The sequence below is a fragment of the Ranitomeya variabilis genome, chromosome 2, assembly GCF_051348905.1.
Source record: "Ranitomeya variabilis isolate aRanVar5 chromosome 2, aRanVar5.hap1, whole genome shotgun sequence".
NCBI lineage: Eukaryota > Metazoa > Chordata > Amphibia > Anura > Dendrobatidae > Ranitomeya > Ranitomeya variabilis.
In genome coordinates, this window is record NC_135233.1 from 249,017,301 (window position 1) to 249,034,732 (window position 17,432).

General features: G+C 49.2%; 1 protein-coding gene across 2 annotated transcripts in view; it reads right to left on the reverse strand.

The window, feature by feature from the left end:
- PTPA (protein phosphatase 2 phosphatase activator) overlaps positions 1–17,430 on the reverse strand; it is a 32,316-nt gene extending 14,886 nt beyond the window's left edge. Inside the window, exons 1-8 of one of the 2 annotated variants that reach the window (XM_077284512.1) lie at positions 17,292–17,430; positions 12,383–12,492; positions 11,505–11,591; positions 4,661–4,786; positions 4,008–4,125; positions 2,505–2,604; positions 1,812–1,936; positions 1,600–1,700 (exon numbers count right to left, since the gene is read on the reverse strand). In XM_077284512.1, the coding sequence (XP_077140627.1) occupies positions 1,600–1,700; positions 1,812–1,936; positions 2,505–2,604; positions 4,008–4,125; positions 4,661–4,786; positions 11,505–11,591; positions 12,383–12,492; positions 17,292–17,316 (792 nt within the window). In that variant the 5' untranslated portion in view covers positions 17,317–17,430. Of the gene's footprint in view, positions 1–1,599; positions 1,701–1,811; positions 1,937–2,504; positions 2,605–4,007; positions 4,126–4,660; positions 4,787–11,504; positions 11,592–12,382; positions 12,493–17,131; positions 17,233–17,291 lie in introns of those variants that run through there. The other variant, XM_077284511.1, reaches the window with a different exon arrangement.
- Positions 17,431–17,432: the final 2 nt, after the last annotated feature.

Sequence of the window (17,432 nt, forward strand, 5' to 3'; positions counted from 1 at the left end):
TCCTCCGGAGTGACACTTTGTAGCCGTTCTGGCTACTAGATTTCTATCTGTATCAGACTACCTACATATAAGTATGAAAACGGTGATATATTCATTAAAGGGAAAAAAAAAGAATGAAAGGAGACCATCATTAAGGGCAGCAATCGATGGAACTGGCGGAGATTAAATGCAATATTACACAGGAGTTCCTAAATACTTTCCCGAATACATAAGCTCTGAGCCACCAGTTTATTTTACTTTTATATGGAAATCTACCAGTGCACGGAGAAAATTTCCATTACAGAGCAGCGATGGATAAGGCCTGGTCTGCAGCTGCCATATGATGCTCCGGGCAGGCAGCATCCTCAGTGGCTGACCCCGGGACACAGGCCATATACCGGCCTCAGTACGGATAGTGTGTGCTCCAAGGGGTGGAGGACAGAAAAGCTACAGAAATACTGACCGCTCGCTGACTTGTTGCATCAAAGTGACCCCAGCACTCTGTCCAGATGCAGAATATTAAGTACTCTCTTTAGGGGAGGGGTGAACTACAAGTTCCAGCACGCACTGACTACATAACAGTGTGAGCCTGGCCTCACCCAACCGGTGGAGTTCCCCGCCGTCTGGTGACATGTGAAATGAATGCGTTAACCTTTAACCATGTGGGTGCAGTGTACAGAGCGGCTCCGTTACAGCACGAGCCTGTTCTTTAACTACTGAGTCTATGGAAAAAACAAACACTGCACCAAAAACTGACGTTAATGGGCTGCTGCGCCACCTAAGAAGACCCCAAATAATATAAATGCCGGGGGCATAGCTGTCGGATGAACGATAGCCCAGCCATCGGCTATCTGATGTGTATTATGTATGAGCCAACAGTTCACATTCTCTACCATGGGGTTGTCCATGGCTCAAAATCCAATAACCGCATATAAAATAACAGTACGGACCACACTAATCTGCTGGGCCAGCACTGATGCTCCTGTAACCCCACCGCACCCCTCCGGAAGGCGAATGCTACAACACTGGTTGTTGCGGTCAGTTGCTGAACCTACCGGTATGACCGCTGCAGCCAGTCACTCCAATCTTTTGAGCCCCGGTAGGATAAAATACACTTTAGTAAGCGTTAGCCCTCCTATGCGAGATGTTTACAGGGTCCTCACCAGCCTTGTGCCCGCCGTCTTTATTCCTTGGACTGTGCTGATGTCGAGCACTATTCTCCCCAGACCACCCACAAGACAGCACAAGTGCACATACCCATGAGCAAGACCCTATGTAATATAGAGTATAAGCAGGGCTGTGGAGTCGGAGTCGTGGTCATGGAAATTGAGAAGTGGGAGGTTTGGCTTACCGACTCCACAGGAGTCGGAGCCCACTTTGGTGGAGTCGGAGTCATGGAAATTGAGGAGTTGAAGTCAGAGTCGGAGGTTTGGCTTACCGACTCCACAGCCCTGGGTATAAGAGCTGAATACCGGATAGATCCGATATCCAGACTGACTGACCGGTCAGATATGTGGACTGGCACGGACTGTCTGCTTTGGGGCGACCACCCTGTTAATCCCGCTACGCCAACCAAGAACCGCAGCCTTTGACTTGTTTTTTTCTGGCCACACTGCTCACCTGTGTAATAAATAGGATGCACTCCAGAAACATATAATCCTTGTGATTCTCATTCACCACCTTGTCGTCCACAAAATGCCTGGGCTCCAGGGTGGAATGATCTGCAGAAACAATGACCGCATGTTACACACCGGCCTACGGGCGACTACATGTATGATTGCTGGCTCAGAAATGGAAGACGCAGTCCTGCCCTACAATGATGGACTTCTTACCTACAAGCTGAGCGCTGCCCCATATAAAAGGCAGAAACTGGAAGTCGTCCAGGCCCCAGACCCCTTGGCTGCCGGCAGGCTCCATCCTGTAGGTTTTCTGCAGTTTCCTCATGACCTCGAGGTAACTGTGAAGCAGAAAAAAGAAAGTCTCTATCATAATGCCCCATGTTCAGCACCATAAAGCCCCAGCAGAAAGGTCCGTCCTACATAAACCTCCTCTACCGGGTGCACTGACACCATACCTGCCTACAGTAATCATCACCTGCCTGCTCCCTCCCCTCCAGCGTTGCTGCTTCGATGATGATGGCACTTCCAATGGTCGTGACCGCTGCAGTCCATCACTGAGCAGCCGGGACCTTTGCATGCACAGCACGATTGACTGCAGCAGTCAAGTGACCAATGGATGTGTCTTTCAATGGGAGTCCTAAAAGATGTCGGCCCCCATGATATCTGCATCTCTCCAGGACGCAGGACCTTTATGAGACATACGTGCCTCGGAGCTTACAATCTAATTATCTGTTTGCAAACAGAAAACCATGGAAGGAATGGTAGAAATCATACTGTACAGCCTGGACCCTGAAGAATCAGGAGGGGGCACCAACTAATATCTGGGGGTCTATGGCTCTGAACAGATGTTTTACATCACAGACTATATGCCATAATTGGGTTTTGCCCGCAGTGCCCATCTCTCACCGATCAAACACCTTGAAGACGATGGCGAGTTGATCATCCGCCTGCAGGACCCTAATCTTACACAGGCAAAACAGGAACGCAGCAAAGGCGGCTTCATGTCCTAAGGAAAAAAACAAAACATGTGGGGACGGTGGTCTCCAGTCTGTGTCCCCTGAAAACTACAGCCCCCAGCATGTACAGACTGATGTGATCCCACTCAACAGACAGGGCAGGTTGGGATGCATCAGTATACCTTCTTTTTTCAATTTTATGGGCTATTAAGTTGCTTGGTACAAGCCTTTTCTTTTTTTTTTGTATGGATCCTAAGCGTGATGAACGCAAATGTATGACTATACAGTACAAATCAAACATCAGAGGTGTACGCCAGAGGATAAAGCACAAGACAAGGGGATGAAAAAAAAAAAAGTTAAAAAAAAAAAAATTCACGAAAGTAATATTAAGTGTAATTGCTGTACAAGCCAGTAGGAGGCAGCGGTGACAATAGATGGAGACAGAAATGCGGACTCCTCCGGCAGAAGCAGGCGGCCGGACTCCTAGGACCTATTCACCCTCGTGGCATCCCATGCTGGCCACCATGATGGACATAAACCAGGGAGCATTCCCGGCCTACGACATGTGCCGCAGGCTCCTAGATGCTTCTAATGGCGTCCTTTCCTGGCCACCATGTTGTACTCATCCAGGACTCCCTGCCCATCGGCCACCTCACTCATCGGCAACCTTTCCTGCCTCTCCAGCTTCCTTCCCATTTCTGTCCCCCTCCCAAAACGTACAGTTCCTGAGCCTCAAATAGCACCTTTTAATGGCCTTTAACCCCTTCCCGGCTGGCATGAAAGGATGCGCAGTGTCACTATGAGTATGGTATGTAAACGTCTGATGAGACTGGGGCGGTGATCTAACAGGAAAGAGGCTTGCGGAAAAATATAACTACGGCCGACCAGGAAAGGGTTAAAAAATAAAGTACAGAAAGAATGATGGGGGGGTGACGGACGGACGCGGCTGGGCTGCACCGGAGACATGTGCCGCTGCGTACGTGAGAGGGGCTCCATGCTGCGCGCACATCGCACCGCAGCCCCGGGAACACGGGCGACTGATGCTGTCACCCCATGGAGTTACAAGACACAAACCGTTTTAGAGTGACTAACAGAGAACAAGAAATGATGTAAGGGAGAGGGGGAAAACACTGACAGCACAGGAAGAAGTGGGCTCCAGAAAAGCACCGCAGGCACCACGCGAGCACTGCCGCAGCAACAGGGCACCCTAGTGGCACCATGCAGAATGGCAGGCAACTTTCATTTCGGAGCCTGTGCCGCGGGCATCGTTTGGGGTTTTGTTTAGTGACGACGCTGATGAAAAGTGACCCCATTTTACAGATACTCATTTGCAGAAACGTTTGCACGGATCTAAAGGGAACATTGAAAGCGACGCAGCAGTAACACAGAAGCTTCATCTCCCTACACGACTGTGTCCTATAGGGGGCGTTCTGCAGCTGCTGGTCAACATTACCTGTGCCGTAGTCAATTCGGGTTGCGTTCCCCACAGATTCCTTCAGATAGACGGCCACCTCGGGCACGGCCGCGCTCAGATGCGGAGGGATCACAGTGGAAATGAGATTCTCAGCTTCCTAAATGGAAGATTCTGGCGTTAGACACGTGCGCTATATGTCATGGACTGGGAATACAGGTTGTGGGGTGCGGGGACAGTGATCTAAGGAACACCCGATGGCACGTGGGTAAATATGTACCCCATGGAGGATGCACAGCATGTGGCGGTCTGCAGATGCACGGCGTGTACTAGCTATGGACACCATGTGTATAATAGGGGGGAGAGGAGCGATGCGACCACCACAGGAACAATAAGGAATCAGGCTGAAATCTTCCCTAAGGTGCGGGGTATACAGGAGCGGTAATGTGCAGCTCCCACCCCTACCTCAGGTGCCTGCCTCGATCTACAGGACCCCTTAGTGGCTCCTCTGCTGACCATGCCGCCATAGATATCAGACAGCCATGTCGCCCATACATATGGACGCTGTGATAGGCAGGGAGCTCTGCGATGTTTGCACTATGTGTATTGTAAAGACATGTATCGGGGGTGTCTGTGCTGCCCACATACTGGTGCCCTTTGTGTAACGGCTCATGAATCGCTCCTGCGGTGCCCACCTGATCCAGCTTGGCGTACCAGGTTCGAAATGCCTTGTTGCCAAAACGGGACGGTTGGTCCACAGGGGGCGTTTCATCGATCCAGCGATCTAAGGTGTCCAGCACGGCCATCAGCTTCACAACCACCTGCGGGGAGGTAAAGGTATACTTAGTAATGTGACGTGGCGGCTTGTTTCGGCGAGATGTCACAGAGCCTTTCTAGGTTTCATGCCACCCCTCCGATTCCTGGTGGGTCTTTCACATCAGTTGGCACACCGGATATACCCAGTGGACAAAATGAGCACGGTCCCCTTATTATATCACTTCCTCCAATTATTCATTTTTGCAATGACCCTAATGGACCTTTGCTCGCAGGAGAAAAGTGAATTCTATGGCTGTCGGACCTGGGATGGAGGCGAGGGCGCCGGCCGTGGTGAACGCCGCTGGGTGTTTGTCTGGAGAACACCGGAGCCACACGTCTGACTTTCCCCCCCGAATAGAGGCTGCGCAAGAAGGGGGCGACGCCTCATCTGACCTCAACAACCTCACATATGGTCGATGAAGACCCACCTAAGGTGGAAGTGTTGCCGTGTCCCTGTATTACGTGATGTATTAATAAAGAAGAAGACCCCGTGGAAGCTGTGGTTGCTCTCTTCACTTTTGGACCTTATGGAGGATCGGGCTTATCCTCTTTATGGCTTATCTACAATCTCTACCTACATACTAACGAGCAGCGAGCAGCTGACCTACACGGTTACCCTCATATAGGAGACCCCCGACCGGTCTGTACCATGGACGTTAGACGTGACACCAGCCTAAGGAACGGGGGCTACGGTACACGGAGAGATAACATCTACTTATCTGTCATACTGGGATCTATATCCATATCTGGTACATATAGATACATCCTAATATCGCCAATCATCTATGTAGCATTGCAATGGTCTCAGAGGCCTATACATAGCAGTGAGATTATTATGGGATGGAGGGACAGAGTTGAGAGATACATGTACATTTATTAATCTTTGTGTCCATCATATCTCACTGCTATCTATAGGTATCTGACAACATAAGAGAGAAAGAAAGAAACAGAGAAAGAAAGAAAGAAAGAAAGAAAGAAAGAAAGAAAGAAAGAAAGAAAGAAAGAAAGAAAGAAACAGAGAAAGAAAGAAACAGAGAAAGAAAACGAAAGAAAAAGAGAGAAAGGAATAGAAAGAAAGAAAAAAAGAGAAAGACAAAAAAGAAAGAAAGGAAGAGAGAAAGAGAAAGAAAGTGAGAGAGAAAGACAGAGAAAGAAAGAAATAGAGAATAAAAAGGAATGACAGAAAGAGCAAAAAAGATAAAGAAATGAAATAGATCTTGGATAGATAGATGGATAATAGATAGATAGATAAGAATAGATAGATAGATATGGGATAGATAATAGATAGAGGATAGATAGATAGATGGATAGATAGATAGATAGATAGATAGATACAGATGTATGAATGGTGTTTCCTATACTTGGGACTGATTTTGTATGATAAGTCCATTAACCCCTGGGTATCCGGGCGGTGAATAGTTGGTGGCCGGCCGCCGCTCCGGAGGATCCAGCTGTGGCGGCTGCAGCCTCACGCTGTAATTAAGAGTCGCGGGGAGCGAGGCTTTCTGTTAAACAATGCCTGTGATTTACATGGCCACCAGCCTGCCAGCCATGGGCGGCTCATTATGGCCAGTTCTGGATGCTCCGTCCCTCTGGCTGAGTAATGGCTGGCAGGGGATGGCTGTACCTCTAGGCTCCGGAGCTGGGGGAGGGGAGAGCAGTCACGCATCCATCGCTTTCTACTGCTTTTTAAAGGGATTAAACCCAGCGCGGCAGCGTATGCAGCGAGCAGGCCCCAGCTGCCAGCCCAGGCAGCTAATACATAATTAAAGAGACAGGAGGGTTTGGTTGGTGTCTGGGCCTCTTTGGAAAGCCGCGTGGAAGCGCAGGCGGCATCCTATTGTCCGGCTAAATTAATATTGCAACGGAAGCATTGGGGTGTGTGTCCTATGTAGCCGGGGTCATCGGGAGCGAGAGAGCAGGGACGAATCCCACTCAGCAGCAGCCGCTATACCCCGAGCCGTGGGCAGAACGTGCGGAAAACTAGGAGAAAAGAAGATAGATAATAATGGCATTCATGACGCTGATGTTTGTGGGTATATACCGCACTCAGACGCCCCTTACATAAGGGACGTGTCGCTGCTCAGCTCCACGGAAGTGAATGGCGCTAAGCTGCAATACCAGACACAACCCTTAGACAGGTGGGGCGCTGTTTATGAAACATAGAAAACATGTGTTTATAATTCTGAACAACCCCTTTAAGTTAAAGATGCTGGAGGGAGAGGTTTGCTGGGCTCAGGTCTGGTGGCCACAGACTACCGACTGAGCTGCTGAAAATCTCTTGGTTCAACTGTATTCATTGCACAACTCATTGGTTTTAAAGGAACTGGGAAATGCTTTTTACCGCCTCTGGGGGCGCTGCAGGGAATTTTTGCACTGGGGTTTCCCACTACATTACAGCTAATCGCAGCAACAGGAATTTTCCAAAGCAGACACCCACTAGAAAGGCATGTACAAAAAGGGTTAAACAGGAGGGACTTAAGCGACGCTGCGCCACATGCTTGCATGTGGCGGCAACCTTGCCTAGTTTTTGGAAGCGTAAAACTAAGGTACTATCCTGTTGTTGGCCACATGGGACGCTGCACCAAATAGTCCATCATTAGTGATTGGGCGAGGGAGGAGAAGGGGGGGTTACATTTCTTAAAGGAATATACACAATTGTTATAACAATCCCAGGTCCTGTATCTAAACACAAAGTACTAAGCTCAACCTATACCTCTTTGGTGCTGGTAATCCAGGGAGGATGGACGCCCCATACACCGGGACACAAGAACAACTAATACATTTGTCAGATATGTAAGAATTGCAGCATGGGAGATTTGACTACAGTCACTTGGAGCACCCAGGAAATGCATCAATGGCCTCAAGCCGCTTTTGGTGCTAATTTTTTTGCAAAACAGGCATAAAATACACCAGTCTAAGTAATCTCCCAGTATACTATCTAATATATGCCATGATCTACCTATCATGGGCCAATTCTGTAGTGAAAGTGCCCTTTAGGTGTTTGAGCGACAGGATAAATTAATTAATGTATTCTTCCACTTGTCCACCAGGTGGCAGTATTCTTACAGAGTCTATGGACTGCAGGGTGGTGTACTGCAGCATTAGCATTCCTCTGCCAGGTAACCACCCCTAGTAATAAAGAAAAAATAATAAAAATATCACCTTGCACTGTGCTGAATCTAATGAAAGCACAGCAAGAGGACGGTGTGGATATCCCACAGAAAAGTGGTGGATAAACACCCAACCCAGGGTGCTCTCCCCTATGTACCAGTCTGTCACTGTAAACTTGTTTACTGTAAGTGATATCTGTAGTTTGTATGTAACCCCTTTCTCATGTACAGCACCATGGAATTAATGGTGCTATATAAATGAATAATAATTATGTAAGTGAAAATTTACTTCCAAGTGTCAACTTTGGTGTGCCCACTAGATGGCAGTGTTGTACCCATAATGGCTGATTCAGTGCACTCAATGAGAGGAGCGGACTCTAGTGGACCCCGGAACCTTCACTATGTGCACGAGCAGCCCCCAATACATGTTCTCAACACGGGAAAGGAGACAGTTAAAAGGTTCATACAATATGAAAGTATAATACGGTATATTCCCAACGACGTCTGTAGGTTACGATATACAGGTCTAGTAGGGGGCTCCTTTTGATGGAATTATAAACAGATTGGGCAGTGGGCACCCCGCTCAGAGGTGGGGTCTGAGTGACGCATTTGACTTAAGGGGATATCCACTACACAAATTTATTTTACAAATGGACCCGTGGCGGTATTAACCCCTTCACCTCTGAGCTGGATTTCCTGACCGGACCAATTTTTACAATTCTGACCACTGTCACTTTATTAGGTTCTAACTCTGGAATGCTTTAACGGGTCCCACTGATTCTGAGATTTTTTTTTCTGTGTGTGACATATTGTACTTCATGATAGCGGTAACATTGCTTTGCTATGACTTGCATTTACTTGAGAAAAAAATTGGAAATTTGGTGACAAAATTTTAAATTTTCAAACTTTTCATTTTTGTGCCCTTAAATCACAGAGATATGTCACACAAAATAATCAATAAATAACATTTCCCACATGTCTACTTTACATCAGCAGAATTTTTAAAACTTTTTTTTGTTAGGAAGTTATAAGGGTTAAACGTTGACCAGCGATTTCTCATTTTTCCAACACCATTTTTTTTTTTAGGGACCACATCGTACCTGAAGTGACACCATTCAAAAAACTGTAACCCTCAAGGTGCGCAAAACCGCATTCAAGAAGTTTATTAACCCTTCAGCAATTAATGGAATGTGGAAGGAATTAAAAAAGCATTTAACTTTTTTTCACAAAAATGTTCTTTTAGACCAATTTTTTTTTTAATTTACTTTCGCAAGGGTAACAGGAGAAATTGCACCAACCGATTTGCTGTGCAATTTCTCCTAACCACACCGATACCCCATATGTGAGAGAAAACTACCGTTTGAGCGCACAGCAGAGCTCGGAAGGGAAGGAGCACGGTTTCACTTTTTGAATATAAAATTTGCTGGAATAATTAGCAGTTGTCATGTCGCGTTTGCAGAGCCCCTGATGTGCCTAAACAGTGGAAACCGACCACAAGTGACCCCATTTTGGGAACTAGACTCCTCAGGAAACTTATCTAGATGTGTGGTGAGCACTTTGAAATCCTGAGGTATTTCACTGAAGTTTATAACCGTGAAAATAAAAAAAATAAAAAAATTTAAGATCACATTTTTCCCACAAAATTTTTTTTTAGCCCCAAATGTTATATTTTCACAAGAGTAAGGGGAGAAAGTAGACACCAAAGTTTGTTGTGCAATTTCTCCTGAATTTACAGATACCCCATATGTGGTCATAAACTACTTTTGAGGCACAGTGCAAAGCTCAGAAGGGAAGAAACACCATATTATAGAGCAGATTTTGCTAGACTTGTTTGAGGGTGCCATGTTACACTGGGAGCGCCCCTGAGGTGCCAGAACAGCAGAACCCCCCATAAGTGACCCCCTGAATTAATCTAGAAGTGTAAAATAATTTACATTTTTACCGCCAAGATTGTGTGTTAGCCCCAAGTTTTACATTTTCACACTGGGAAATGGGTAAAAACGGCACCAAAATGTGTCCCACAATTTCTGCTGAATGTAGAAATACTGCATATGTGGCTGTACAGTACTGCTTAGTCACACAGCGACACTCGGGAGGGAAGGAACGCCATTTGCCTCCTGGAGCACAGACTTTCCTAAAACAGTTTGCAGACTTCATATGCAAAACCCCCAAGTGCTAGAAAAACAGAATCCCTTTGGGAATGTATCTACAGGTGTAGTGACGATATTCACTCCATGGGTGTTTTCCAGGAACAGGCAGCAGTGGATGTTGCTGAGTGAAAATTGCAAACTGCCGTTATAGTGAACAATACGTTGTAGTGACCAGTATGCTGTAGTGACCAATACGTTGTAGTGACCAATACGCTGTAGTGACCAGCTCATGCTTTTGAGACATGTACCCATTAGTTAGGCAGGCTCTCATTGCTACAAAAATGCCAAACATGTGGGCGCTAAATGTGGTTTAGAAACACTGGAGCTCAGAAGGGAGGGGGCATTTGTATTTGAAAGTGCGAAGCCATTTCGCTTTTCCACAGCCTTTGTGCTTCCAGTAACGTGGAAGCCCCCTATATTTCCGTTAACAGATGACGGACCTGAGTGTGGACTTGCTTTTGGGAAGCGGTTAGGCCTCTTTCACATTTCCGTCTTTCTTCTTCCGTCACAATCCGTCGTTTTGTGAAAAAAAACGAATCCAGCAAATGTTTTTGCTGGATCCGTTTTCTTCTCATAGACGTAATAGCGACGGATTGTGACGGATGCGAATGCCGACGCACAGAGGAACGTTTTTTTCTGCACGTCGGAAAATCGCTCAGCGACGGATCCTGCACCGTCCGTCATTGGCTATAATGGAACCCTATGGACGCAGGATCCATCGCTGACTGTCAAAAGCAGGAATCCAGCGATGGATGCCGTCTTTTCAAACTGAGCATGCACTCAGGGAAATTCTCTCTCGCTCGCTCTCTCTTTTTACTATTGATGCTGCCTATGCAGCATCAATAGTAAAAAGATATAATATTAAAAATAATTAAAAAAATATGAAAAATTGTGATATTCTTACCTTCCGGCGTTCCCGCGGCCCCCCCGATGCTCGCGATGCTGCCGGCAACTCCAGTTCCCAGTAGTGCATTGCGAAATGACCCGATGACGTAGCGGTCTCGCGAGACCGCTACGTGATCACAGGTCATTGTCGCTATGATCAATAAATTTGACCCTTTCATATTGATAGGGGATAACTTGGTACAAACCCTTAAAAATTAAAACCGAAATCAAACAGTTTTTTTTCACGGCGATGAGTACGAGCCTAAACCTGAGAGTCTGCACTTTAAGCCCGTATTGATTATATATCTGGATCATGATTATGTTTTGATGAACAGCTAAAATGCCAAAAGTCGTGTCACTGTCCAAATATTTCTGGACCCAACTGTATATAATATAATAAATACATATAACTAAGTGATCATAAAAAACCATAAGAAACAAACATTTTCTGAATATCTGAATGAAAAAAAAAGTTCAGAAAAAAAGAAACAGAGAACAAAAAAAATGTCCCAATCTTGAGCTTGTTAATAAAAAAAATAAAATATGCAGAACACAGACGGAAGTCATCCTCTTACCTCTGACACACAATAATCACAGGTCAGCTTCTTTCCCTTCACACTCTCGTTTATGGTGAGGATGAAGCCCATGTAGTCAGCGTAGGCCTACGAGGAGGATACAGTATAGATGAGATACATGGCGGATAATACACCCGCTACCATAAAAGACTGGAAAGGAGAAAAATAAATGACACTGGTGCAAACTACCCCCCCCCCCCCAAAAAAAAAAAAAGTGTAATCTGATTGGCTGCTGTGGACAACTACTGATGTTTTCATTTACTCAGGTAGAAGTATTGTTATGCAGTTCTTAAAAGTGCCACAAGAGGGAGTGTACAATCAGATATAGAAATTTTTCTTTTTTATGTTGTGGGAATTAATGGTTTAGAAAAGCACATTTTTTCTTATTATTTCTTATTTTTACATCATTCGATGTGCAGCGTAAATAACATGTTCATTGTCGCACAGTCTGACACACACCCAGTGAAAAGTGCTGCACGGACTGGGTGGTCCGTGGAGGAGGGGACAGTGCTGGTTTGGCCACCTAGGCTCCTGTACACACTACAGAAGCGCCATCAATACGAGGTGCAGAGGGAAACCCCTACACTGTATATGGGGCCTCTCTGTGTACTATTAGTGGTATCAGCACTAACACCAGCATACCCCTTTAAAGGAGATATCAAGATTTAAAAAAACAAACAAACATAAAAAACACATGGCTGCTTTCTTGCAAAAATAGCGCCACTCTGTCCATACGTTACCTGGTATTGAGGCTCAGCTCCACTGCAGAGAATTGGGCTGATTTGCAGTACCACACCCAACCTGTAGACTGGTGCGGCGCTGTTCAGCTAACCACAGGGACAGCCCCATATGTCAGTCATTTACACACGGGGACGTACCTGTGAGCGCTTCCACTTGACCATGTCAGGAACTGTGTTGATCTCTTTCTTTGGGACTATGAAGTTGTGCTCGGCGAAAGACAAAGAAGCCTCGTCTACATCATGGGAGCCTGTAAAATGGAGGCAGAAATAAGCTATTTATTAGTCATTGCTTATATAGCACCATCATATTCCACAGCGCTTTACAAATACCATCACACAACGCCTCCCACCGAGCATGGACTATAGAGTGCATGCCTCCCACTGAGCCTGGACTACTAAGCGCATGCCTCCCACTGAGCCTGGACTACTCAGCGCATGCCTCCCACTGAGCCTGGATAACTCAGCACATGCCTCCCACTGAGCCTGGACTACTCAGTGCATGCCTCCCACTGAGCCTGGATAACTCAGCACATGCCTCCCACTGAGCCTGGACTACTCAGCGCATGCCTCCCACTGAGCCTGGAGTACTCAGCGCATGTCTCCCACTGAGCCTGGACTACTCAGCGCATGTCTCCCACTGAGCCTGGACTACTCAGCGCATGTCTCCCACTGAGCCTGGACTACTCAGCGCATGCCTCCCACTGAGCCTGGACTACTCAGCGCATGCCTCCTACTGAGCCTGGACTACTCAGCGCATGCCTCCCACTGAGCCTGGACTACTCAGCGCATGCCTCCTACTGAGCCTGGACTACTCAGCGCATGCCTCCCACTGAGCCTGGACTATTCAGCGCATGCCTCCCACTGAGCCTGGACTACTCAGCGCATGCCTCCCACTGAGCCTGGACTACTCAGCGCATGTCTCCCACTGAGCCTGGACTACTCAGCGCATGCCTCCCACTGAGCCTGGACTACTCAGCGCATGCCTCCCACTGAGCCTGGAGAACTCAGCACATGCCTCCCACTGAGCCTGAACTACTCAGCGCATGCCTCCCACTGAGCCTGGAGAACTCAGCGCATGCCTCCCACTGAGCCTGGACTACTCAGCGCATGTCTCCCACTGAGCCTGGACTACTCAGCACATGCCTCCCACTGAGCCTGGACTACTCAGCGCATGCCTCCTACTGAGCCTGGACTACTCAGTGCATGCCTCCCACTGAGCCTGGACTATTCAGCGCATGCCTCCCACTGAGCCTGGACTATTCAGCGCATGCCTCCCACTGAGCCTGGACTATTCAGCGCATGCCTCCCACTGAGCCTGGACTACTCAGCGAATGTCTCCCACTGAGCCTGGACTACTCAGCGCATGTCTCTCACTTAGCCTGGACTACTGAGCGCATGTCTCCCACTGAGCCTGGACTACTCAGCACATGTCTTCCACTGAGCCCGGACTACTGAGCGTATGCCTCCCACCGAGCCTGGACTACTCAGCGCATGTCTTCCACTGAGCCCGGACTACTGAGCATATGCCTCCCACCGAGCATGGACTACTCAGCGCATGCCTCCCACTGAGCCTGGACTACTCAGCGCATGTCTCCCACTGAGCCTGGACTACTCAGCGCATGTCTCCCACTGAGCCTGGACTACTCAGCGCCTGCCTACCACTGAGCCTGGACTATTCAGCACATGTCTCCCACTGAGCCTGGACTACTCAGCGCATGCCTCCCACTGATCCTGGACTACTGAGCGCATGTCTTCCACTGAGTCTGGACTATTCTGCGCATGTCTCCCACTGAGCCTGGACTACTCAGCCCATGTCTCCCACTGAGCCTGGACTACTCAGCGCGTGTCTCCCACTGAGCCTGGACTACTCAGCGCATGTCTTCCACTGAGCCCGGACTACTGAGCGTATGCTTCCCACCGAGCATGGACTACTCAGCGCATGTCTCTCACTGAGCCTGGACTACTGAGCGCATGTCTCCCACTGAGCCTGGACTAATCAGCGCACGTCTCCCACTGAGTCTGGACTACTGAGCGCATGTCTCCCACTGAGTCTGAACTACTCAGCGCATGCCTCCCGCTGAGCCTGGACTACTGAGTGCATGCCTCCCGCTGAGCCTGGACTACTCAGCGTTAGGCCTACTGCTGAGCTTTGATTACTAAGTGCATGCTTCCTGCTGATTCTGAACTACTGACCTCTCACTGAGCCTGGACTAAGCGCATGCCTCTCACTGAGCCTGGACTAAGCGCATGCCTCTCACTGAGCCTGGACTAAGCGCATGCCTCCCACTGAGCCTGGACTAAGCGCATGCCTCCCACTGAGCCTGGACTAAGCGCATGCCTCCCACTGAGCCTGGACTAAGCGCATGCCTCCCACTGAGCCTGGACTAAGCGCATGCCTCTCACTGAGCCTTGACTAAGCGCATGCCTCTCACTGAGCCTGGACTACTCAGCGCATGTCTCCCACCGAGCATGGACTACTCAGTGCATTACTCCCACTGAGCCTGGACACTGAGCGCATGTCTCCCACTGAGCCTGGACTACTAAGCGTATGCCTCCCGCTGAGCCTGGACTACTGAGTGCATGCCTCCCGCTGAGCCTGGACTACTCAGCGTTAGGCCTACTGATGAGCTTGGACTAAGCGCATGCTTCCTGCTGAGTCTGAACTACTGACCTCTGGGCCTGTCACTGAGCCTAGACTAAGCGCATGCCTCTCACTGAGCCTAGACTAAGCGCATGCCTCTCACTGAGCCTGGACTAAGCGCATGCCTCCCACTGAGCCTGAACTAAGCGCATGCCTCCCACTGAGCCTTGACTAAGCGCATGCCTCCCACTGAGCCTGGACTAAGCGCATGCCTCTCACTGAGCCTTGACTAAGCGCATGCCTCTCACTGAGCCTGGACCACTAAGCGCAAGCCTCCCATTGAGCCTTGACTAAGCGCATGCCTCCCACTGAGCCTGGACTAAGCGTATGCCTCTCACTGAGCCTTGACTAAGCGCATGCCTCTTACTGAGCCTGGACTACTCAGCGCATGTCTCCCACTGAGTCTGGACTACTGAGCGCATGTCTCCCACTGAGCCTGGACTACTAAACGTATGCCTCCCGCTGAGCCTGGACTACTCGGCGTTAGGCCTACTGCTGAGCTTTGACTACTAAGCGCATGCTTCCTGCTGAGTCTGAACTACTGACCTCTGGGCCTCTCACTGAGACTGGACTAAGTGCATGCCTCTCACTGAGACTGGACTAAGTGCATGCCTCTCACTGAGACTGGACTAAGTGCATGCCTTTCACTGAGCCTGGACTACTAAGCGCATGCCTCTCACTGAGCCTCGACTACTAAGTGCATGCCTCTCACTGAGCCTGGACTACTAAGCGCATGCCTCTCACTGAGCCTGGACTACTAAGTGCATGCCCCTCACTGAGCCTGGACTACTAAGCGCATGCCTCTCACTGAGCCTGGACTACTAATCGCATGCCTCTCACTGAGCCTGGACTACTAAGCGCATGCCTCTCACTGAGCCTGGACTACTAAGCGCATGCCTCTCACTGAGCCTGGCCTACTAAGTGCATGCCTGTCACTGAGCCTGGACTACTAAGCACATGCCTCTCACTGAGCCTGGACTAAGCGCATGCCTCCCACTGAGCCTGGACTAAGCGCATGCCTCCCACTGAGCCTGGACTAAGCACATGCCTCCCACTGAGCCTTGACTAAGCGCATGTCTCTCACTGAGCCTGGACCACTAAGCACATGCCTCCCACTGAGCCTTGACTAAGCGCATGCCTCTCACTGAGCCTGGACCACTAAGCGCATGCCTCACTGAGCCTTGACTAAGCGCATGCCTCTCACTGAGCCTTGACTAAGCGCATGCCTCTTACTGAGCCTGGACCACTAAGCGCATGCCTCTCACTGAGCCTTGACTAAGCGCATGCCTCTCACTGAGCCTGGACTACTAAGCGCATGCCTCTCACTGAGCATGGACTAAGCGCATGCCTCCCACTGAGCCTGGACTAAGCGCATGCCTCCCACTGAGCCTTGACTAAGCGCATGTCTCCCACTGAGCCTGGACTAAGCGCATGTCTCCCACTGAGCCTGGACTAAGCGCATGCCTCTCACTGAGCCTTGACTAAGCGCATGCCTCTCACTGAGCATGGACTAAGCGCATGCCTCTCACTGAGCCTGGACTAAGCGCATGCCTCTCACTGAGCCTTGACTAAGCGCATGTCTCCCACTGAGCCTGGACTAAGCGCATGCCTCTCACTGAGCCTTGACTAAGCGCATGCCTCTCACTGAGCCTGGACTAAGCGCATGCCTCTTACTGAGCCTGGACTAAGCGCATGCCTCTCACTGAGCCTGGACTAAGCGCATGCCTCTTACTGAGCCTGGACTAAGCGCATGCCTCTTACTGAGCCTGGACTAAGCGCATGCCTCTTACTGAGCCTGGACTACTAAGCGCATGCCTCTCACTGAGCCTGGACTACTAAGCGCATGCCTCTCACTGAGCCTGGACTAAGCGCATGCCTCTTACTGAGCCTGGACTAAGCGCATGCCTCTTACTGAGCCTGGACTAAGCGCATGCCTCTTACTGAGCCTGGACTACTAAGCGCATGCCTCTTACTGAGCCTGGACTACTAAGCGCATGCCTCTCACTGAGCCTGGACTACTAAGCGCATGCCTCCCACTGAGCCTGGACTAAACGCTACGGCTTCCACGATAAAGGTGTGATAAGTGACAACCAGATATAATCGGCGCCGCTTATCTTATCGTGAATATATGACCACGTCCACTCCGTGTCCTCCCATCTTTAGTGGTCACTACAAGTATCAGCTTGCTGCCAGTGCACACTAATACAAGGCATGCTGGGACATGTAGGCTGCCCCATGATGCCCACCTCTGCCTGATGAGACCACTGAAGGCTCAGCCATGGTTACCATAGCAACATGAGACCAGCCAGAACCACGTGACTGCTCGCCACTTCCGGCTCGCCCAGCCTCTACTGAACTCTGATGTGTGGCTATTAATTGTATGTGACCGGGACCCCGGGGACAGACCTGTCTGCTGCTCCCTCTCAGCCATCTTCTTGCAGCCGGGTTTTTTTTCACCTTTCACCTTTCACCTCCGAAGGACACACCCTCTGGCCGTTACCCTGGCAACGGTGACTCTTCAGTCTCCAAATTTACGGTTTGCTGCCG